The following is a 25,198-nucleotide window of genomic DNA, read 5'->3' as shown; positions in this document are numbered from 1 at the left end:
CATTTTAGGAACTATATGAACTGCATTTTCTTTTACAGTTTTTTAAAGTTAAACAGCATTTGTTGACTAAGACACACAGACATGTAGACAAATTTAAAGAGTATATTTACAAAAATGATAATTTAGTTCAAATGCTGCCTTAAGCAGATGTTTGATGTATTCATCCAAAAAAAGTGAAAGACATTCAATTCCATTTTGATGACAGGATTTTATGGTTCTGTTTGTAATTTCCACATTCCAGAAATAACTGGAACCTATATAAGTATGCATTTTACAAATCAGGCTGTATTGCATTTTGAATTCAGACTGTTGCATATTATGTATATTTATGGGTTGACTAGGGTGTTGAAAGATTAGTTCACCAAAAAAAATAAATAAATCTTTGCTGTTGAACCATTTAAACTACATGGATTGTTTTGACAAAGCTTTTGGTTCCTTTAGGACTTTAAACATCTCAGGATTGATGCTGTATATGGAGGGTCAGAGAGCTCTCAGTTTTCATCTAAAATATCGAAATTATTCGTGATCCGAAAATGAACAAGGTCTCTGGGTTTTGAACAGCATGAGGGTGAGTAATTAAGTTTCATTTTTCTGGGTGAACTAACTCTTCAAGCATTGCTTGGTATGCAGAAATCATCTAAAGCAAACATACTTGGCCCTGTTTACTGTCTGGAATAATAATGGAATAACTCAATACCTCAATCAATGCATGTGACCCAAATATTTCTTCAATTGAAGCAAGACTATGAAACATCAATAAGGTAAAATATATGGAGATAGATCAGTCTCAAAAATACATTTACAAGATAAAATTCATAAATGCACAGCACAATTCACACTTATAAAATCCAATTCATAAGTTCAAAACACAATTCATGAATACAACAAACAATTTGTGAATTCACAATTAAAAATCATAAATATTTTTGCCAAATGAATTGGATTTGTGTATTTTTAAATCGTAATTTGAATTACCGAATTATATTTTCTTTTTTTTTTTGTATTTCTGAATCGTGTTTTAAATTCACAACATGGTTTGTGTATTTTGAATCATGTTTTGAATTTACGAATTAGATTTGTGTATATTTGAATCGTGTTTTGAATTTATGAATTACATTTGTGTATATTTGAATCGAGTTTTGAATTTACAACAAGGATTTGTGTATTTTTGAATCATGTTTTTGAATTTGCAAATTGGATTTTGTAAATGTCAGTTGTGTTGTGGATGAATGAATTATATTTTGTAAATGTATTATTTTTGAGATTAATCTGGCTCCTTAAAAACATACTCAAAATAGAGGCATACTTTAAAAAGGAAAGTTAATCACCTTCAGACAATACAAGATGATTTGTTTTTTCTTTAGTAAAACACTGAAGATATATATATATATATATATATATATATATATATATATATATATATATATATATATATATATATATATATATATATATATCCAACGCAATCTCACAGCAATGCATAACTTTATGACTTAGTGGCTAATTCGTATGAATTCGTACAATCTAATTCATATAATTTAGTATGATTTGCTCATCACCCAATGACAGTTGGGGTTAGGGATGAGGTTGGGTGCCATGCCTCCTTTTTAAAATTGTACATTTTCGTATGATCGAACTCGTACAAATTCATACAAATTAGCCACTGAACTGACAAAACGTCAAATACTTATGTTTCCTTGTGAGATCAAGCTGATTTATCTGAAAACTTGGTCTTTGGTGATTCATAAAATGTAAATAGACATGTCACGAACATTCTCATGATAAAAGAATAAAGTTACAAATGTTGTGAACAATGTTCAGCTAAATAGATAATTTTGCTTTAAGACCTGCATCTTAACAGACATTAATTTATTATTATTATTTTTTTTTTTTGTACTCTCAAAGTCCTGTTCTGACATTTTAGGAATAACCAAGAATAAAATCTTCTTTAATGTTGTATTAAAAAATAAGTCTTATCTTAGATGGCCTTACGGTGAGCAAATCTAAAGCATATTTTAATTTCTTTAGGGCATGAATACAGAAATGACTTCACTAAAGTAAAAACATTGAAACAACATATTTAGATGCAAATCCAATCAGTGAGATAACATTTTGATTTAGTTGCTTCATTATATAAGGTTAGATACTGTAGAAGTGTTGTTTTGCCAATTATTTTCTGATTCATCATGGCTTGATTTTGTTCTATGATAAAGCTGTAGCAAATGCATGTGTTTGATCTTCACTATCTCATCACAATGCAGATCTTGCCAGTGCACCTATAGTGTCTCTATCTACCTGCCAGCAAAGGCCTTCAGGGCAGCAATGACCTCAAATAAGTTTCCCAGTGTTATCAGTTCTCACCCACGCACACACACAAACACACCGACAGCTCTCCATCTGTCTGGAGCTCTCAGTGGGGATAAAGCATACTATGGGGGAGGCAGTTCTCCACTTGCCTCCAGTCCTCACTTAAATGTCTGAAGGTGACTCAGAGAGGATGCCTACGCATTCATCCAGTGGTTTGAACTCATTCACTCTCTGGGTAATTGGGAGATCTGAATTCCCTAGAGATCACTAGATGTTCACTTACAGTATGTACATTTGAATCAGGCAGAAACATTTCAGTTGCATGCTATGCATTTGAGTGTTATTATGATGAGTAGTGTTAACAATATTCAATTCAAATTGTCTTTATTTGTATAGCGCTTTTACAATGTAGATTGTGTCAAAGCAGCTTCACAGCAAAGATTATAGTGAATTGAAACTGTCAGTTCAGTTTTCAGAGTTTAAGTTTAGTTCAGTGTGTTTTAATATTCACTGCTGAGAGTCCAAACACTGAAGAGTAATCCATCGATGCCAATTCACAAGTCATGAACTATGCAAGCCAGTGGTGACACCGGCGAGGAAAAAACTTCACCAATTGGCAAAAGTAAAGGGGGAAAAAAACTTGAAAGAACCCAGGCTCAGTTGGGCACAACTATTTCTCATATGGCCAAACATCTTGTGCAGAGCTGCAGTCTAGGTGCCGCAGGCTGGTGAATGCCGGACCTCAGCAAAGACTCGTCTGTCCTTGGAGTCTCACAAGAATCAGATGCATACTTTCTACTGCTCCATAACCAGCAGCTGCTACAGCCTAGTCCGGGATTGTGGAAACCTTGGGATCATCTCTTCACAGGTCTTGGATCACTTTAGTGGCACTGCATAATCTCTTGGGGCCTCGGGATGAGTATCCCCAGGTGGAAATAGAGAATAAAGAGAATAATGTAAATACTCTCAGTGTATAGTGAAATAGAATGGTGTCTTTACTGTCATAACTATTATTGTTTTTGTAATATTTAAAAAAAAAATTAAACTAAGGTAAATGGTTACTTTTACATTTTTTATAATTTTTTATTTGTGTATATATATTTTTTTATTTTAGTTTTTAGGTTTTAAGTTTAGCTATATGGAAAAGACACACAACCCCTTGACAACCATCTGAAAGTAAATTAATGTTATTTTTGATGTTTTAGGGATCATTCATTCATTCATTTAATTTCCTTCGGCTTAGTCCTTTTATTCATCAGAGGTCGCCACAGTGGAATGAACCGGCAACTTATCCAGCATATACTTTACACAACGAATGCCCTTCCAGCTGCAACACAGTACTGGGAAACATCCACACACACTCACATTCACACACATACACTACAGCCAATTTAGTTTATTCAATTCACCTGTAGCTCATGTCTTTGGACTGTTTGGGAAGCCCACACGAACACAGGGAGATTCATGCAAACTCCACACAGAAATGCTAACTGACCCAGCCAGGGCTCGAACCAATGACCTTCTTGCTGTGAGGCAACAGTGCTCACCACTGAGCCACCGTGTTGCCATTTTAGGGATTACTCACACTCAAAAATGCCATTTGTTCAAACTATTTATTCAAAATGAACTAAAACAACACAATTCCTGAGACTTTTTTGGTGACAATGTAATTATTTTATGTTTAATTATGTTTAATTTGTAAAAAATAATAAGATAAGTTGATTCCTTGATATTGTCCCAACACAAATCGATTGTGTGGAACCATAGATTTTTTTTTTTTTACTGTGTACAATAATGTTTAGGAATCAGATAAGTTTTAATTTTACAACTTTTAAAAAATAATTTAGAAACTACCCCAAAACTTGAGGCATTCAAACTTGCTGCATGATTTTTCTTATTAATATTGTTTTTTTTTTTTTGTTTTTTTGTGAGCAAGCTAATTAACTGGCAAATAAATGAACTTTAAAATGTTTTCACCCACCATGAGATTTATTCTTTTAATAATTTATTTACTCGTTTGTTTGTTTATTTGGACATGCTAAGTAGAGCAAGAAGTTTATTAATGAACTACATTCTACATTTTTAACATCAACAATGTACACATTTAACTTATTTAGCCTATACACTCAAAAAATTGCTAATTGTTCAAACTACTTATTTAAAAAAATTTCAAAATAAAATTTTTATTAAAAACTGGCACCTCGAGCCTGGACAATGCACAGAGATCGATGGATTAGGAAGAAAAACTTTCCTCAAAGTGAAGCCCCGAACAAAGGCACATTGTCTCTTTGTAAATCTTTGGTGAGTGGGACACCATGCAGAGTCCTCCATCACTATACGTCAAGCATAAGGAGGAGGAGGGAGCCTGTGGAAGACGCCTCATAAGGGAGCATCACCTCCTCAACATTGAGCCTCCACGCCCCGCGTTTATCCCCGCCGCGCTCCCCCTGCGCCCGCCTTTGTTCGCATCACAACAATCCCCGAACAGATGGTGCTCTGCTTGGGAATCGAGTGACAGCCACCGGCCGGCAACCAATCGCCTGCTCTGGAATCAGCTGACTCGCCCGGACAGCGCCAGGTGCTGTCATCATATTTTGCTTGGCGACGCAGCGCGGGCTCCACAGTAACACGGAGACTCGGTGGACTGGAGCCAGTCAGCGGATTCCCGTTGCAAGGAAGGATCCACGCACACTCGACCATGCGCTCAGCGGACGGTGAAAATTCGCGGCGTGGATGTAACGAGACGATGCCGCTGTGAAGCAGTTCGTCGCGCGGAACTTACAAACGACGTGATGGTGTTGATTATCTATGGATTTTCATTCATCGCTCGATCTTCTGTTCACAAGGACATAGATGCTGTATGTAGATACAGTAAGTGCATGAAGCAGTCTGCGCGCAGGGAGGACTTCAGTATCATTCGGAACGTCTAGATCGGAAAGCCGAAGAGGTATGTATATTTTCAGATTTTTAAAAAGCATCTGTGCATGGCAAATCAGAACCATGGGCAAATAAATAGGTTCCATCGTGCGCAGTGCAGTGATAAAAATATAAGCCACTTGCAAAAGGGTTCTTATTAACGATAAGCTGTAATCTTAAAGGAATAAAGCGTACAACGTGTTTCCCTGAAGTTCCTTGAAAAAGAAGGTAACTGTGTTGCCATGCTTTTGAGGGTTTTCTTATATGGATTAGATATATGGCAAGCCGTTTGAACATTTATTTCAGTAAACTACAGTTTCTTTTCATATTAATGGTAGCCTACATATTAATCATTAAGTGACCCATTTATCAATATTATTATAACAATTATTATTAAACATTTAGTAAGCAATGCAGTTATGATTTTAAATATAGCTATTACATACTACACTCTTAATTATAATGAAAATAATCTTTTTTTAACTCAATAAAAATCATTTTTTCTTTCCCAGTGGAAATTTTCTAAGGATGTTAAAGGTTATTAAGGCCAGTAAAGAAGCTATATACAAAATTAAAGTGATAAATTACTATTACACAAAATAATCCTATGGTGGAAAAGGGTTAAACAAGTACTGTTCACTGAAAGGCACCAAATATAATTCTTAAATAAAATTGCTATGAAAATCCTATATTGAAACGGTATGTTATCATTTTTAGCACTTCTTCGTTGAATGCTAGAAACATTTCAGATAGTTAAAAGAAAATGTTTAGTGTATTTGACCACAAAATTGTGTAAATTTAGAATGCAGTGATAGTTTCTAATTACTATTTGGGATAGCTAATATAAATGCAATTTGAGTCCATACTAGTGAATGCTGCTACTACTAATGGCATAAATAACTGCTAGTTTTAAGGAACAAGAGGCCTGCCATACGTTGTGATTTACTGCATTTAATAGCAAGGACACACCGGCTGTTGCGCTTGAGATGTTGAAGGGCAAAATTTGTGTATATGTTTGTTTATTTTTATTATTATTGTAATTCATGATTTGTTTATAAAGAGTCCAAACAGTCCATGCAGGATTACCTCAGAACAATAGCCTGGTAAAAGAAAATACCACAATGGATGTGTGTATGAGGAGTGATCAGAATGTGAAGGGAATCTACTTTTTTTAAAGATTCATATCAGAACCAAATTAATTTATCGTTAAAGTAGAATTGAACGTGAGAAGCATGGTTGCATCCTATTTGCAGCATCACAGTATACTAAATTTACTTCATTATTCGTTTGCATTCTCCACAGTGTTACAGAGTCTATTTAGCTCCATGAGAGTGATTTTACACTGTAATTGTTGCAGAAATCGATCTCAAACTTTGATCTGATCGCGTTATCGCTGGCTTACCGCAGGGTCTGGTTGGCGATGCAGAAATGTGATTTGCATCTCAATGTCCAGGCACTCTAGCAGATGTTTGGTTGCTTACTCATTCGAAATAAGACGCCACAACTTCCCCAGGAAAGACAATAAACACGGGAAGACGTCTTTTAGTCAGGGAAGGATGTATAATGAGTCTTGAGGAGGGGGTCTGTATTGTCCCTGGGGACGCCACCCCTCGTTGCAGCTGTTGCGTCTGGTGCAGAAGTTGTTTTCTGACATTTGAAGAGAAGCGTCCTCTTGAGCACCTACAATGTAAGGAAAATGTCGGGCATATGATGAGACTAATACAATAGTGCAGACTGCAGGTGGTTATGATCTAGGGTGAAAGGTAACTTTTTTGTGTGTGTGAAAAGAAAATATATAGGCCTCTTGGTTTATATTTTTTTTTAAATAGAACAACAACGTTTGCTTATAATATATAATGTGGAATGTTTTACAAATTAAATAAGAGCATGCAAAAGATTTAATTAGGTGGCATGCATGTCAAATGCTGTATTACTCTTTGAGTAAATTGAGTTTAATGCAGTGATTCTTGTACAATCCGAGACCCACTTCATATCGTATATCAATCAGGCAGTGTATTCTTGATCTTTAACAAATACAGACCTTAAATGTGCAGATTTTGCAACTCCATACAGTTCACTGGAAGCACTTGACCCAGTTTACTGCAAAATTATAAAGTGTTTCTGCATACTTCTGCATATACCCTATTTATGCTCTAAATTTTGATGAAATGTGATCAGAAATTGGCAGAAAATAATGATTTACTCAAATGCATAACTACAAATGGCAGTTTCAATTTTGTTTCAACACAGTAGACATCAAAGTAAGATGTAAAAGAGCCTGTAATATAATAATAATATAATAATAATAATAATAATATATATATATATATATATATATTATATAAATTGAGAACTGCGAATGATACTATTGTCTAAAAATAAATATAAAAATTTTTTGAAACCATCTTTTTGTCGTTCTAACCAGTTCTCAATTTATGCTCTAAATTTTGATGAAGTGTCATCAGAAATTAGCAGAAAATAATGATTTACTCAAATACATAACTATCAATTGCAAATCCAGGGAAAATGGGGATTAAAAAGGTATTTATTTTAAATAGCTGTGCTACAAATATGATTAATTTGATTTACTACATTTTTAAGGTAATTGGTGTGCACAAACTAATATGGGCTGAATTTATACAAACAAATGAAGTTGAACATTACTAAATTGAATTTGTTTGTTTAAATTCAGCCCATATAAATAGTTAGCAACTACTTACCTAATTGTAAATCCAATGATTAATTATTTTCACTGTGTTTTTAGTCTCAAAATCACTACAGTTGAAATGCTATTATCAAGTTGTTGTTGTTGTATTTTTTTTTTTTTTTCCAAAATGCAATTATTGTTTTACCATGACTTTAGACATCAAAGTAAGACGTAAAAAGGCCTGTTACTGTATTTGTTATTTATTGGTCAGTCATTGAAGTCTAGAAGCAAGCGGAAGTCCCATAAAAGCCTGAAAGGAACAAGTCTGGCTTTTGTGTTTGTCACAGAGATAAAGAGTGGGATTGAACAAGCAGCTGTTTGACTAATTCTGCAAACATAATCTGGTTAAGATATCACTTTGCGAAGGATCTGTTTGGACAGCAGGTGAAGGAGAGAAAGACGTTCCTTACTGCTCTTATAAATACTCAAGAGCTGTATGAATTTTGATTTGAATCACCTAATGTAATTTTTATGAGCGTAATGCATTTTTAAATAGTTGTGGAATGAAATATTTATTTTAAATCACGTTTGTAACATGCATGCAGGCCTCTGAATTTTAAAAATACTGCAACTAACCAAGCATAGTTTTATGTTATATTTAATTTTATATGATATTTTGTATTGTGTAAATTATAATAAACCATGCATTGAGTGTTCTGGTAGATTCAACTTGTTTATAGACGTATGTCATGATTCTTTTCAAGGTTTTAATGTTTAGTTATTATAAATTCTGTGATCGGCTGAATGCAATGGTTTGAAATACGCAGCGCTGAAATGAATTGAAATGAGGCCTTTGAGGGTTCCTGTGCATTTGCTCCTCAGCACTCATCCTTGTGCAGTGACACAGAGGACTCCATTTGATCGGAAATCAATGTTTTTATGCCATTCACAGTAGTCCCCGTCTCCACAGCACTGTACCGCCCATGCCATTACCCCACGGTTCAACTCTGGGCAAAAGCTATGATTCACCATGCAATTAATAATACCCCTCAGATTAAGAGTTGGCAAGCAGAAAGGGTCTTCAATGTTGGATGTGAAAAGATCTGCTCTCTTGGCCCTTCGCAAAGCCTTTTTGATCCAAGAATAAAATTAATTACCATTAATTTCTCACTCTCTTTCTGTAGAGTTTTTTCAGGAAGTGAACCCCTAGGGTAGATTAGCAGAGAAAAGGCTGAGAGTTACAGACAAGTCGGTCATTTTTTTCTCTCTTTTTTATTTGGAGCTGTTTTAAAAGGCCTTCTGGGTTTCTCCACTTGTTTATTTGGATTTTCGTATTGTATGCAGGGAATGTATTTCCGGTGTTTCCTTTGCTTTTGCAGCAAACTGTGTGCGTATAGAGGCTTGGGAAAGCAAAAGAGTTTCCTGGAAGGATATTTCATGTATGTAGACGGTAGAAAACAGATCAACAAACAGGCCATGTTTATATCAGTGGCAGCTCAACAGTTTTGTTCTCCTGCTGTTTATGAGTGATGAATCACTGAATCAAATAATGAGCAACAAATGATGTGTTCTAATGTTTGCGTGGATCCTTGCCATTAGTGGCTGAAGCTTGTGTTCCTTGTTTTTTTATAGGAGAATAAACCCATTAGTGTTGTTTGTAGTAGTTAAAATATTGATTTTCTGTTGAGATTTGAAAACTGCACTATGCTGTGCTCGAGTAAGCACAGTGAGTTTATTTAGGAGCTTATGTAATGTGAAATGTGGTCTTAGGGCTACACTGTAAGGATGTTGGGTTCCACACAATCGATTTGTGTTGGGACAACAGGAAGGAATTAAGTTAACTTATTAGGTTTTACGAATTTAAGTGGATTGAATAAAAACAGTTTTCACAAAAAAACCTCAAGAATTGTTTTTTTTTTTTAGCTGATTTTAAGTAAGTAGTTTGAACAACAGCAAACATCATTTTTGAGACTAGCTTTTACAACTTCAGTTTATGTTTAATTTGCAGAACTAAATTTGGAACCCGAACTTACATAACATCATTTACATATCAATGATATCTTCGGCAACATGGTGGCTCAGTGGTTAGCACTGCCGCCTCACAGCAAGAAGATTGTTGGTTCAAATCCCGTCAGGGTCAGTTGGTGTTTCTGTGTTTGCATGTTTTTCCTGTGTTCATGTGGGTTTCCTCCAGGTGCTCTGGTTTCCCCCACAGTCCAAAGACATGCCCTATGATGAATTGAATAAACTAAATTGGCTGTAGTGTATGGGTGTTTCCCAGTGATGTGTTGCAGCTGGAAGAGCATGCGCTGTGTAAAACATTTACTGGATTAGTTGGTGGTTATCTTACGCTGTGGTGACCCCTGATGAAAAAAGAGATTAAGCCGAAAAGAAAATGAATGAATGAATGAATGAATAGCTTTATTTTAGTTTTCTAGAATTCATAATTTGAGACTAATTGGGATGATTTTATAGGGCAGTGCAAATTACAAACATATAAATAGAATACAGCAAAGACACTAGTGAAATAGGTTTAATCTATGGTTTTCTGGAGAGTGTAACTGTATTTAGATACAGCAATTGAATATTGTAACGATAACGCTGTATAGTTTTTATGTATAAAAAAAATGAAACACAATAAATATTTGTTAAAGTTACAAACATAAATTTTGGTTTACAAAAAGTTTATGTTTTCTTGACAAAAAAACTTTCTCTCCATTAATGTAAAACTTTGTGATGACGGCAGAATGTTCTGAAATGAGGTTTTTGGTCAAACATAATCCCAACTCGAAATTTCAGATCTTGCATTGTGACTATTGCACATGCACACTTTGCGTTATCGATGCTGACGATATATTGTGATGTATACGTATAAGTATTTGAAAACAAAAAACAACAACAAGTAGCACAAAGATTTCTCCTCTAAAACAAGAGATATAACCAATAAATTGTATGTCTAATTATTTCCCATAGTTATGTTGTAAAGTTTAACCCCCTCTAGCGGCCAGTAATATAATCACAGCATTGTGTTGTGTGTTACAGTACATATGACTAGCTTTCTTCATCTTCATTTTAATCCTGTACTTTTTAGTTTGTGTCTTTCTCAGTGAGTTTTATTTCTTTATTTATTTTCTAGTTGCATTTATGCATTTGCAGAAGCTTTAAAACATGATTTACAGTCTATTTCACTTTTTACTGGCAACTGTGTTTCTTAATGATTAAATACTTAAATGTTCTGCCATTGGAACTACATAAATCTAGAATTATTGCATTAACGAAAGGGAAAACTGCATTATTCCTTACTTTTTTTAGAGACAGTATTTTGCTAAATGCTATTATGGATCTCATGGGTCTCTTGGGATCACACAATATACATTTTCCATAGCAAGTGACGCTGGTCTACTGGTCTTGAATTTGTTCATGTAAACATAACATCAGCGTACACTTCAAATAAACCAGTAGCTCCAGGTGTACATTTTCTTCCAACTTGAAATAATAGCCTGTCAGAAACCGACACTACAGTAACCCATAGATCAGACATGCCTTTCAAACGAAGTCTTCAGTCTGTACCGGGACCAGATCTGCATCTGCTGGTGATCTGAAATGGCAGGTGTTTCAAATAGGCTTCCATTGAATTTCACAGCTGTCATTTGTTATCTAAGACCAGAGGAAGTTAGAGATGACGGCTTGGACAACAGGACGCAAGCTGCCTGCAGAAGTTCACCTAATTAGGTTGGAATGGCGTAAATAGCCGTTAATTTGCTCCACAGATTTGGATTCAGATCCTGTTTTGCCTATAAATAGTAAATATTTATGAGGATCATCTGTGTGTCCTATTTGTGTGGTCCTTGGGCAAAACATATTTGGTTTCTTACATCATGCTCAAAATAGTTCTTTCCCCAAATATCACTGATGACATTTGAAAAGAGGATTTCTGTTTGCCTTAACTTTCTTATGAAGTAAAATTTGAAACCTTATATGATGATAACTTATATTTAAATGTATTAGGTTATACTTCAAAGGCACAATTCACCCTTAAAATGAAAATTCTACCATCATTATCTCAGATTTCCTTTGTTCCAATCCAGTTTGAATGTTTGAGAGTTTTTTTTTTTTTGGTTGTGTTAAACACAAAAGAAGATACTGTATGTTGAGGAATGGTGGAAACCTGCAAACATTGACCACCATAGTATTTGTTTCTACTACTATATATGTCAATGAGGCGACGCAGTGGCGCAGTAGGTAGTGCAGTTGCCTCCCAGTAAGAAGGTCGCTGGTTTGAGCCTCGGCTGGGTCAGTCGGCATTTCTGTGTAAAGTTTGCATGTTCTCCCTGCATTCGCGTGAGTTTTTGTCTGTAGTGAATAAGTGTGTATAGATGTTTCCCAGAGATAGATTGCGGCTGGAAGAGCATCTGCTGCGTAAAACATATGCTGGATAAGTTGGCGGTTCATTCCACTGTGGCGACCCAGATTAATAAAATTTTCAAAATATCTGTTTTCTTGTTTTCAACACACACACACACACACACACACACACACACACACACACACACACACACACACACACACACACACAAAACTGGTTTGTAAAATGTTAAAGGTGATTTTCAATAGGAACTTATATAAGTACTGTTTTTAACTAGGGATGCAATGATTATGGATCTTGTTTGAATGAGTATAGTCTAAGGAATATTCACGTTTGTCATAAATAATATCTATTCATTAATTTCAGTAGTGATTTAGTAAATCAAATGAAAACTCATCATATTTTAAAGTGTTATTTATTGTGGCTCAGTAACCAATTAATACTGCACAAAAATATTAAAAAACAAACTATAGTCCATTTCTCTTTGGACTTAAAAATAAGTGATTTTTTTGGCATTTTAACATAAGTAATCATTTTGCACTGAAAATAAATGACAAAACAATGAATAAATAAATAAATAAATAACAATACAAGTAAATAAAAAATGGATAGGCTAAGTATTTGTTGTAAAGAGAACAAATGTAGTCAAAGGCTGCTGTACCTCTGTCTGAAAGACACTTTTGATCAACCAAATTTCAAAATTAAATGGTATTCATTTTTTAATATAACAAAATACATTTTTATTTAGCTTTTTTTTCTCTTTGGAGTAGAAATGTGTATTCCATACAAGTAAGAAGCTGATCAGTTCTTGTCACATAACTCGTGGTGCACCCGTGCCATTTTTTCAACTAGGTGCTCCTGAAAAGCAAGAACAAGAAAAAGAAAGAAAAGAAGCGCGTCGCTCCCAAAATGCACGTACAAGTCATGCACCTCCATTGGAAATAACAAACTTGCGCGTGCTAAAGGCATAGTATGTGAACGGCCCTTTCTTAATAGCCTCAGCCATAGTTAATCCAGTGTGTGCATATGAGCCTCAGTGTACAAGCTCGGAACTTTGCAGTTTTGTTTAGTTCCAGTTTTGTTCAGTGCAGAAACACGGTGTTGAGAAGCCTTTGCGAATAATTAACCATGATGAATTAAGCGTGGGTGAAGCAGTGGCGCAGTAGGTAGTGCTGACGCCTCACAGCAAGAAGGTTGCTGGGTCGCTGGTTCGAGCCTCGGCTCAGTTGGCGTTTCTGTGTGGAGCTCCGGGTGTTCCGGTTTCCCCCACAGTCCAAAGACATGCGGTACAGGTAAATTGGGTAGGCTAAATTGTCCGTAGTGTATGAGTGTGTGTGTGTGTGTGTGGATGTTTCCCAGAGATGGGTTGCGGCTGGAAGGGCATCTGCTGCGTAAAAACTTGCTGGATAAGTTGGCGGTTCATTCCACTGTGGCGACCCCGGATTAATAAAGGGACTAAGCCGACAAGAAAGTGAATAAATGAATGAATTAAGCGTGGTTAATTGTGAAATCGGTTAATCCTTGCATCCCTATCCCAAAAAAAGTAAAACGTTAATGTTTTTTGGTTGATTGTTTACAGAACAATGCAGTTTGGGGGTCCTGGAAATACAATTCATATGACTTTTGCAAGTTTTTGCTGATGATACTTTTATCATTTAATAAAACAGTGTTTTCCCAACACTGTTCCTAATGGCACACCAACAGTACACATTTTCAACCTCTTCCTATTTAAACACACCTGAATCTACTCATCAGAATGTTAGAAGAGACACCTTAAGTGTATGGTTCAGATAAAGGAGACATGAATAAAAACATGAATGGTTTTAGACAACAATGTACACAGACATTTTTTAAAAGAGGAAAAACATTTACATAATCTTTTCCTTATAAACATGTGGTCTTGCCTCTGGCTAACTTTAGGTTTATTTGACCTCTAAAACACTGGCGGCCATTTGATCAATAGAAGACTTAGATCAGGCATAATGAACCTAAAGTGGTGTCTGAATACAGACAACTAGTCCTTAATCTAAAAATGCAGAGCAGAAATTGTGGCTTAATTTTAAGCCCCGGTATACAGTCTTAAATGAAATTGTGATCTCTGGATTACTTTATCCTACTTACTGAAAAGGTTTTGGCTTCCACTTTGGTAAATACTGCTATTAAGAGCTGAATCTGAGATTGACCTCAATATTGGTAGAAATGAAAGAGAATTCATGTTAAAATTTCAGTATATAAGGGGTGCGTTTAACCCATTGTTTACTTGTTTTAAACAAAAGGAAATACTGTAATGTTAGTGTCTATTTAAACAGATTTGTTTACTCACCCTAATCTTTATGGCTTCATTTGTTCTTTCACTAAATATACTCAATCTTTTTGTTCATACAGTTAAAGTCCAGTGACATACAAAACATTACGTAGGTCAAAATATTCATTCATTCATTTTCCTTCATCTTAGTCAATTATTTATCAGGGGTCACCACAGCGTAATGAACCGCCAACTATTCCAGCATATTTTTACGCAGTGTATGCCCTTCCAGCCGCAACCTAGTAATGGGAAACACCCATTCACTCTCGTATTCACACCCACACACATACACTAAGGCCAATTTTGTTTACCCAATTCCCCTATCGCATGTCTTTGGACTGTGGGGGAAACCGGAGCACAATTTTAGCAGAATTTTCACATGTTCTGTCCCTTTAAGATACTGCTTAACATCTTTCAGATTGAGTGCCATTAAACGCAATGTCCATGTTCTAGTAAAAAATGAGTTAATTAGTTGCTATTCTTGGAAAATGATGGAACACTTGAGTCCTCCTATATTTCATTCATTTGCCCCTCTTTAAATTTTACAGATTAGTTTAATGTTTCATCTTAATTACCTTATTAAGATATTTCACATCTCGCTGTGTGATATACTGTATTACAACCTAGATAATTAGATAATGTATTTCATTTTTCTTGCCCGAGCCAGTGATACAGTATGAATGGAATGGACTTATTTTGCAGCTTTAAAATAGTGAATTGCCAAAGTCACCCCCGGATAACTTTGTTGATTTGGCTTCAGTCTGTACTGTACTTTAGTGCCGTTTTCAGAGTGGGGTATCGTTCGGTATTGCATTCCGAAAACGCTTTAAGGATGGTGCTGATAACTTTGATATCACAGGCCGGGTCCCATCTGTGTAGTTCACTCTTTTATGAGAATTGCTGATACCGGCAGTTACAGTCAGCTTTCAGTCTAAATTGCCCTGATGCTCCTTTGGCCACAGGGGGGAGATCAGGCCTCTTATTGATTTCCATTCTCACATTAAAGCACTCATTTACACCAGCTGTACCATGTTTCCTCCATTCATTTTCTTGGCAGTATGAGACTTGAAGTATCAGTGTTTGAGCTGTATTTTTTAGAGGATTCAGCTCTAAAGTGTGCATGTTGCTTAAGTTAAGTTGGCATATGGGTGCCTTGTGTAATTTACATATGATGCGAGACATTTTTAAGATTATTTGTCTTAAATTGTTTTAAGTGTGTATCAGTTGTTTTGATTATTGGTGTTAAAAAAAAAAAACATTACCAACGCTGAGCTACTTTTGTGGAGGAGTATCTGTTCTTAATGTACTGTAGGTGGTATTTGGCATGGACTAAATCCCTCTGGCTTGCTGTTTGTGTGATTGAGTCAGCATTAGCACCATATGGGACAACAGATGCCCCGTTCGCTGCTCTGTCAAAGACACAATAATGACACTTTTTTGCTTGCAATGGATGCTTGTTTATTTCCTTCCAAACCTTATAAACACTTCTAGTGTTAAATCGTACTTGGGAATCTACTGAATTTGCATAATTGATCTAATATGATATCATATGGCTCACATGTGAATAGTATATTATAATATCTTTTTTAATGTATTTTGTTTTACACAAATGCTGCAAAGAGAGTTAATACTGCATTTTTTAACTTATATGAAAACCTGTTTAGTAATATCTATGAATAAATGCAAATGAGTCATTTTTACACTTTTACTAATGTTCATTCTTTGTTTACAAAACAATTGTTTGATCGCCTGTGAAATAATATATTTACTTCATTTTCCGTCACTTTTTTCGTTTACTCTTTGATCCATCCATTCAAATTTGTTAGACTGCATTAAATAAGATCCTCATTTTTTGTTTTTTTTTAAGTAGTATATTTATATTTGTGTACTAATGTATTGTACATACTACACAGTTTGATGCATTTAGAGCAGAGATGCCCAAAGTAGGGCCCAAGGGCCCATTGTAAACTTTGATTTGGCCCACCATCCCATCTGAGAAGAAAGTGAGAAGGATGAAGAGGTCTGGGGCAAATGCCAGATTGTCATTTCTAATTTGACATAACCTTTTTTTGTTTGTTTTATAGTATATGAAGCAAATTTTTAAAAATGTAAACAATGTCACTCGATGGATAAAGAACTATGCAGAAGACATTGGTGAGCAAACCAAGGCAAAAACTAGTGTAACTAGTCATTGTTTTGTTTTTACTGTAATAATACTCTACTTTATTAGTTAAAATAAAGCAATTATTTGCTTTAATTATTTATTAATAATTATTAAATAAATTATGAAATTACCCATTGCAGTCAGTACATACCTTCATCCCAATAGCCTCAATCAAGGTTGGTTTTTGGCCCTTCGTAAGAAAAAGTTTGGACACCTCTGATTTAGAGAAATATCAAACAATTCTCATGAAAAATTATTATTGATTAGGTATTTTTGTTTTAAAGTTTGATATCTTTTTTTTTTTATAGTTATCTACTTTTGAGAAGCTTTATATTTTTTCTGCATTTTGTTTAGTTGAAAAAGCGTTTTATATATTAAAAATATATATTTTTAAAGTTTACCTTGAATAGAGGAGCATTTTAATGTGAGTACAAAAATAATTAGTAAAAGTAAAGAGTCATTTAATCTTGTTTGAAGATTTTTTTTCCCTTTAGCCATGTAAGCATTGTTTACATTGATTGATTGCCTTCATCTTTAATCTTTTGCATGTTCACTAAAATGTTTATATATCATAGCTTCTCATGCAGTGGAATTTATCCATTGATTGTTTTAACACAATCTTTTCTCTTTGTTTTTTTATAGGCCAACCCTCCAGTCCAGGATTCATGCTGTGAGGAAGTTTCAAACCTATATGAGCCCACGGGAACTACACCCTCCAAAATCTTCCGGAAGCTCTTTGACTCTGCTGTTCAAGCTTTCAGAGGGATAAAAGGGCTATTCTGCAACACATCTATTGAATAAGAATTTCACCTCCCCATCTCTTTGGCACTATAAGTATTTTAGCTCTGATCTGAGGGATAAACACTTACATTCAGAATGGCTAGAGGGACTTTCTTTTTGGTAGTGGAGGGGCAGATTTGTTTCATCCTGCTTCTGGCTGTACTTGGTCTCTCTTCGGTTCACAGTACAGAATGTCCGCAGCTTTGTGTGTGCGAGATCCGGCCTTGGTTCACACCCCAGTCCACCTACAGAGAAGCAACTACTGTTGATTGCAATGACCTTCATCTTACACGGATTCCCGGTAACCTGTCAGCCGACACACAGGTGTTGCTTCTGCAGAGTAACTACATTGCCAGAACTAGCGAGGAACTGGAGCAGTTACTGAATCTTACAGAACTCGATCTGTCCCAGAACAATTTCAGCAACATCCGTGACATCGGCCTGACCAACATGTCACAACTCACGACTCTTCACCTGGAGGAGAACCAAATAGTTGAGATGCCTGACTTCAGTTTGCAGGACCTCACCAATCTACAGGAGCTGTACATTAATCACAATCAGATCAGCTCCATTGCACCCAATGCCTTCGCCGGATTGCGTAACCTTCTGAGACTCCATTTGAACTCCAACAGACTCAAGGCCATCGACAGTCGTTGGTTTGAATCAACCCCCAACCTGGAGATCCTTATGATTGGGGAAAATCCTGTGGTCGGCATTCTTGATTTAAACTTCAAACCTCTTACCAACTTGAGAAGCCTTGTCCTGGCAGGAATGGAGCTCACTGACATCCCAGGCAATGCATTTGTTGGACTGGACAACCTGGAGAGTCTCTCCTTCTATGACAATAAACTAGTTCGGGTTCCCCAGACTGCTCTGCAGAAGCTACCAAACTTGAAATTTCTGGATTTGAACAAGAACCCAATACATAAAATTCAAGAGGGGGACTTTAAGAACATGCTCAGGCTGAAAGAACTTGGCATTAACAACATGGGAGAACTTGTGTCCATTGATCGCTTTGCATTGGATAACCTCCCTGAGTTGACCAAACTGGAAGCCACCAACAATCCCAAGTTTTCTTACGTGAGCCGTTTAGCATTCCGTGATTTGCCGGCACTAGAGAGCCTCATGCTCAATAATAATGCCCTAAACTCCCTCTACCAGGCAACGGCTGATTCTTTGCCCAACCTGAGAGAAATCAGCATCCACAGCAACCCACTCCGCTGCGACTGTGTAATCCAGTGGATGAGTTCCAACAAGACAACCATTCGATTCATGGAGCCTCTTTCTATGTTCTGCACCATGCCGATTGAGGTTAGAGGTCAGCGCGTGAGAGATGTGTTTTCTCGTGAACCTTCAGGCCAGTGTCTTCCAATGATCTCCCATGACACTTTCCCCAATCACCTCAACCTGGACATCGGGATGACGGTAGATCTTGACTGTCGTGCAATGGCTGAACCCGAACCGGAAATATACTGGGTGACACCATCTGGTAACAAAGTCATGATGGATACAGTGTCTGATAAGTACCAACTTAATAGTGCAGGAACTCTGCGTATATCCTACATTCAGGTGGACGACTCTGGGCACTACACCTGTGTAGCACAAAATACAGAAGGAGCGGACACTCGGGTGACCGCCATTCGAGTTAACGGGACTCTTCTGGATAGCACGCAGCTTATGAAGATCTACGTTAAACACACCGAGTCCCATTCCATTCTAGTGTCCTGGAAAGTGAACTCCAACGTCATGACGTCCAATCTGAAGTGGTCATCGGCTACTATGAAAATCGACAACCCTCACATTACCTATACTGCTAAAGTTCCTGTAGATGTCCATGAGTACAATCTCACACACCTTCAGCCGGCAACTGAGTATGAGGTGTGCCTTTCGGTTTCCAATATCCACCAACAGACTCAAAAATCCTGCGTCAATGTCACAACCAAGCACGCCACGTTTGCGGTGGAGATCTCCGAGCAAGGCACCAATACGGCTCTGGCTGCTGTCATGGGCACCATTCTGGCCATCATCAGCCTGGGCTCTATTACGTTGTACATTGCGAAGAGATGGAAGAGGAAGAACTACCATCACTCCCTGAAGAAGTACATGCAGAAAACCTCATCCATCCCTCTAAATGAACTCTATCCTCCCCTCATTAACTTATGGGAGGCAGACAGTGAAAAGGACAAGGACGGATCTTCAGACAATAAGCAGACACAGGTGGACACAACAAGAAGTTACTACATGTGGTGAAGCCTGCCAGACTTTTCCTCTCCTTTAGAGCACAAAGACACACCTTGGCTTATTTGTGCGCGAGAAAGACATGGATTTCCCTTTTTTCTGCTTTGCTTACCGCAAGCAACTATTCAGACTGATATCTCTGACTTTTTAGTAGAGTGTATTGCCTTTTCTTCTTCTTTGACTTTCAATATGGCAGCTTTGTTTAGCTTCCGAGACATGTTAGTAGCTGTGCTTTTTCTTTTTTGTTTATTCTATTTTGATAGCACAGCGTAGATAAATGTCAAGGATTGACTTTGGGTCGATAGATGCTGTACAGTACTCTATCTGATCCGATAAATTAATACGTCTTTGGCAGTATTCATAGAGAATGCATTGTTTCTTTCTCTCTTTCGTAAGACAGTTTAACTGTTGTGCACTGAAATATATTAACAAATTTGTCTTTGGACTCCAGTGTAAGCTGACAAGTTGAGTTTAGACTTGATACACTGTCTATTGAAAAACGTTAGCGATTGTTCTGTAATGTTGTATCAACTATAATTTGAACATTTTGGATTTTTCTCAAAAGTCAATTTTTGATTTAGAAGGTATCTTCGCAGATTAATGAATTGTAAACCAGCAATAGAAACGTGAATGTTTAATAATTAGGTAGTAGAAAAATGCTTTCGTTTTAATTATTCAGATTCTTCTTCTTTTTTTTAATTGGCTAAAATCTGTTAATCACTTAATTTTGTTGTAATTTACACTTGCGAAATATGTTGCATATTACAGTGCAAACAAAAATAAAAAACTGTTTTGTTCAGATATTTTTTATACAATGATTTTCAAGTCGAGTGTCTTTATTTGTTATTATTATTACTACCCTAGTGCTGTCGCCTCACAGCAAGAAGGTAGCTGGTTTAAGCCTCAGCTGGGTCAGTTGGCGTTTCTGTGTGGAGTTTGCATGTTCTCCCCGCGTTTGCGTGGGTTTCCTCCAGGTGCTCCAGTTTCATACACAGTCCAAAGACATGCGGTACAGGTAAATTGGGTAAGGTAAATTGACCATAGTGTATGTGTGAGAATGAGTGTGTATGGATGTTTCCCAGAGATGGGTTGCAGCTGGAAGGGCATCCGCTGCGTAAAACATATGCTGAATAAGTAGGCGGTTCATTCCGCTATAGTGACCCCCGATTAACAAAGGGACTGAGCCAAAAAGAAAAAGAATGAATGTATTATCACCCTCCGTTCTTTCTTTTTGATAAATGAATTACTTTTTTTTCAACCCTGATTGAAGTCAATTTCAATGTAAATTTTAGCATCATACAAATACCTCCATTATCAATCCTCAGCAATGATAGGGTCAGATAATGCAATTACAAAATCATGATTAAAGGTGACCTATAATGAAAATCTGGGTATAGTAAGGCAGAATAATAAAAGATCAGTACAGTATATGGAAATGGTCATACTGTGATCCTCAGACACAACTGTTTCCTCTTTCTCATGTAAATTCCATGAATGTAAAACCCTGGTGGACAACAAGACAATCAGAAAACAAAGCAAACTGTGATGAGACTCACGGGTCATGCCCTATGCATTTGCATGAAAGTCTAATGGACTATATGCACAGCTAATGTTTTTCAGCCAATGACAAACTTCCGGTGAAAGTTTTATGTGACTATTTTCAATTTCATTAGGTTCCTTTTACAGCATCGATGTTGTAATGTAATTAAAATATAATCAGTTAAATTGACTTAAAGGGCTTCTATGGTGAAAAATCTACTTTTTAAGCTGTTTGGACAGACATGCGTGTAAGTATAGTGTTTAGACTGTCATATTGGGGTGATATAAACACACACAGTCCTTTTTTCTTTTCAATTTAACAACATAAAAGCGGTGGACTAATTGGAGCTGTTTTCAGATCAACCACAACTTGACGTAAGAGTGCGGTCCCCCCGTCCACCAATATTGATTGACAGGCGCGCGTCACGATCATATCCTTCCTCAGTTTCTTGTTTCACGTCCGCCATTTTCAGCGTGTAAGTCAAAGCGATGTCACTAAAGATCCACCCTTGCTTTACTTTTAGATGTAAGACTCATCAGGCTCAACACAAGATCAATATTCTCCACATTATCGCTCTAATCTGAATTATTAGTTGTACCTTTAGGTAGGTTTGCAAAGATGTACTTTTCATTGCATCTACTTTAAACTTCAGCTGTTTGCATTTCTCGAGAACACAGAAGCTCCCTGTGATCTTAGGTGTAGCTGGAAAAGTGCAAGCGTGTTGCCTTGTGTGCGCGTCTCTCCATTGAAAATAAAATAACAAACTTGCCTGCAAGTCGCACACGAGAAGCGCCTCTTTGCATGGCGCAGGGCCGTGCATTTCGGAGTTCTGGGCGTGGGTTTCTGTCGGGGTGCACGTAGCGGCGCTTCGGCTTGGCAGCTGGGTGCCGTTGTGTTTGCCCTGGTGGAGGCCTGTGTTTGGAGTTCTAGAATGCATGGCGCTCCGTGGCGCAACGATTCGGGACATTTCATGTTTCTACCACGCCACTGAGAGTGTCTGGTTTGCCGTGTCGTGGCTTCGAGTGGCACATCAGCGGTGCCTCAGTCAAAGTTTATTCAGTGTGGTTGGTTATTAGTCTCGGTGTACAGGCTCAGCACTTGAAACTAGCACACAGTTGGCTGTAAAACTATACAGAGACACAAATGATTTTGTAGTATCTGCTTGGTGTGTGTCCGAGTTTTACATGTATGGCTGATTGCTGATGATAGCTTAGCTTCTCTCTGTCTGTTGTAAACACAGAGCGTGGGAGCCCTAGGCTCCGCCCCCTTGTTATGTTGACCGGGAAGCCGAAACTAATTTTCATGTGAAGCAGCACGCCCCTAAAACAGTGAGCTGTGTACACGCCCCCAACATGACACGTTTGAACACATTATAATAAAAACATCTGAACTGTATGTTGAATTGAACCTAAACTGGCACACCCGAAAGAACCATAATATTAATATTAAATCATAAAAAGGGGTAAACTATGTGCCCTTTAAGCATTCATTTGGTTGTTAAAGCGTAAAAAGAGTTGAAAGAGCGTTTAAATGCAGGCGCCGTCATTAGCAGCAGGCGAGGGCAGAAATTCTTTTGAAAATACTGGTGTAAAATTAATTTCCATGTTTTAAAGACATGGCGTGGAAAAATATATAATTTAATGCAGTGCTTCTTGTTTGGTCTGATACCCACTTTATATCATATCTCAGTAAAGAGCACTGTTTTTTAATGAAATCAGACCTTACACATGGCAATTTTGTATGGGATGACAGTAACCGGATGCCCTGGAGCTGGCTGACTGAAATTAAAAGTCCAGGTGCATGTACCCCATTTGGGTTGTTCATCCGGACCTGACGAGCAGCCATGTCATCAAGCTCTGAGATAATAAAAAAACTCTGAGATGATTAATATGCATGCCTTGTGCTGTGTTTGATCATAGACATATACACTAGATATCACATATGGACCCTGAGCATGCGTCACCACATTTGTACAGTGCTCCCAGGACAGATGTCATTCAACCTCACTAGTCAAGACTAAAGCCAATTTGATGATGCTCGACTTTAACACTGTATACGGGTTTAGTAACAACCAAACAAAGAAAGCAAAGCACAAAGGCAGAACATTTCATAGGTAAGATTTCGTTTTTTTACGTTTTTGTATGTTATGAACCTTTGTGCTAAACAAGTATTGATGATAATACAGTCACTTACTGCACTGACCATAAAGAAAGTAGCACCAACTCGCATTAAATACCAGGCTTATGCTAGTTTGTTTGAATAAAATCAGCAAACAATGTAAATTAAATATGACAACAATATGACAAGACGCTGCAGTGCCAGAAAGCTATTGTATTATTGTCGGAGCAGAGAACGAGTCGTTCATAACGGAGATTAATTCACAAACAAATCGCTCCCTTAGTTAGAATGAGAAGTGAAAGCAGGAGAGGGGGTGTGTTTCAGGACACGAATTAGATCAAATTTAACAGGTAGGGAGGATAATACATTTCCATGCACACAAACACACACTCTTTGTCAGCAATGCCCATGCGATCGATGTAGAAAAGTGATTAGGAAAGGAAAATTATAATTTTTGTAATTTTAAAAAATATTTGCATCGTGACCGGGGGAAATCTCCCGATCATAAATATGTGTATGTAGGTGTATATATCTCTGGCTCTGGATGGCCAGTCCTCCACTGCACCTTGGTCCCACATTCATTTCAAAGGAGCGCTACTGTACTAAAATGGCACATTCCTTCCAATAGACAACAACAGGGTAGACGAATCACATATAAATATCTATGATGTAAATATCTATGGTGTTTATAAAGCAACATCGTTTTCTAGTGAGAACAAATTTTCTGTTCTCTTAGTTATTTCAAGCGTACATTTTACTTACTATGTATGTGGGACTTTTATTTTGAAAACACGATCGTCAAATTGCATACTGCGCGTTACTGGGCAAGGACAGCACGAGGCATATTTCAAACTGGCGTCAGGATGCAACATGCAAGATTTACAGATTACACATTCATTTATCTCCACTCTGAAAATACATGAGGTATGTTTTCATCTTCTGTTAATTTGGCCTGTTTATTGTGAAATTTGATGCGTATCAACAATTTCAACGAACTCGTGTAAACTGCTAAATCATGTGAAATCATCTGTTCATGCAGAGGTTGATATTGATTCCTGGCTGTATTTTCTTTGACTATAGTTTTAGAATACAACGCCATACATCTCTATCAAGTTTAATTATAATCTAGCCTTTATCCACAACAGATCTGGTGAGCAAAATAGGTCAACATAGTATTTGGTTTACATTTATCCATGTTCAGCTTACATTATGTTGTGTGTGTGTGTGTGTGTGTGTGTGTGTGTGTGTGTGTGTGTGTGTGTGTGTGTGTGTGAGAGAGATGTTTGTTTGTGTGTGTGTCTCTGATCGGCATGTCAAAGCTGGGCTTATTAATATTCACAACAAGAGCCATACAGTATATGGTCAATCATGGACCTTTTGATTCTATGGGTATTTTATGGAGTAATAAATGAGCTTAAAACCCCGTTTTTGGATATATATATTTTTTTACTTACCAAAGCTTTAAAATGTAGATATCAGAGAACAATTTAACTTATTAAACCAATGCAGTAACTTTTATATGGCACCTTTAAAGTGATGTCTTCTTTCCTTTCTCAGCTATCGGCACAAAGTCCTCAAGGACAAATCAGTCATCAAAGTTACTGATAAATCACCTGACATGTTATGATGCTTATGTATATTTTTATATTGCTTTGACAAATATGTTACTTTATAGTTATATAATGTTGCTGACACTAGATGCAGGCATATGGAGTCACAAAATGAGAGGAAGAGAGCAAATTAATCAGAAAAAGAAAAGGCTTTCAGTTATGGGGTAATGCCATTAATTAACCGGTCTCAACTGGCACATGCAGCCC

General features: G+C 36.8%; 2 protein-coding genes across 58 annotated transcripts in view; both read left to right on the top strand.

The window, feature by feature from the left end:
* The window catches only part of lrrn1 (leucine rich repeat neuronal 1), a 126,438-nt gene extending 105,897 nt beyond the window's left edge, over positions 1-20,541 (top strand). For 28 of the 47 annotated variants that reach the window (XM_087255846.1, XM_087255862.1, XM_087255851.1 and 25 more), the window contains one exon: positions 17,348-20,541. In XM_087255846.1, coding sequence (XP_087111972.1) covers positions 17,582-19,735 — 2,154 coding nt within the window. In that variant the 5' untranslated portion in view covers positions 17,348-17,581 and the 3' untranslated portion in view covers positions 19,736-20,541. 47 annotated transcript variants of the gene reach the window in all.
* A 3,645-nt stretch (positions 20,542-24,186) lies between these two features.
* The window catches only part of glyctk (glycerate kinase), a 55,802-nt gene continuing 54,790 nt past the window's right edge, over positions 24,187-25,198 (top strand). For all 11 annotated transcript variants that reach the window (XM_087255989.1, XM_087255987.1, XM_087255982.1 and 8 more), the window contains exon 1: positions 24,187-24,305. The gene's annotated coding sequence lies outside the window, so the exon portion shown is untranslated. The remainder of the gene's footprint in view (positions 24,306-25,198) is intronic.

Source organism: Danio rerio, chromosome 6, assembly GCF_052040795.2.
Source record: "Danio rerio strain M-AB ecotype USA chromosome 6, GRCz13ab, whole genome shotgun sequence".
NCBI lineage: Eukaryota > Metazoa > Chordata > Actinopteri > Cypriniformes > Danionidae > Danio > Danio rerio.
This window is presented reverse-complemented; position numbering and strand designations above follow the sequence as displayed.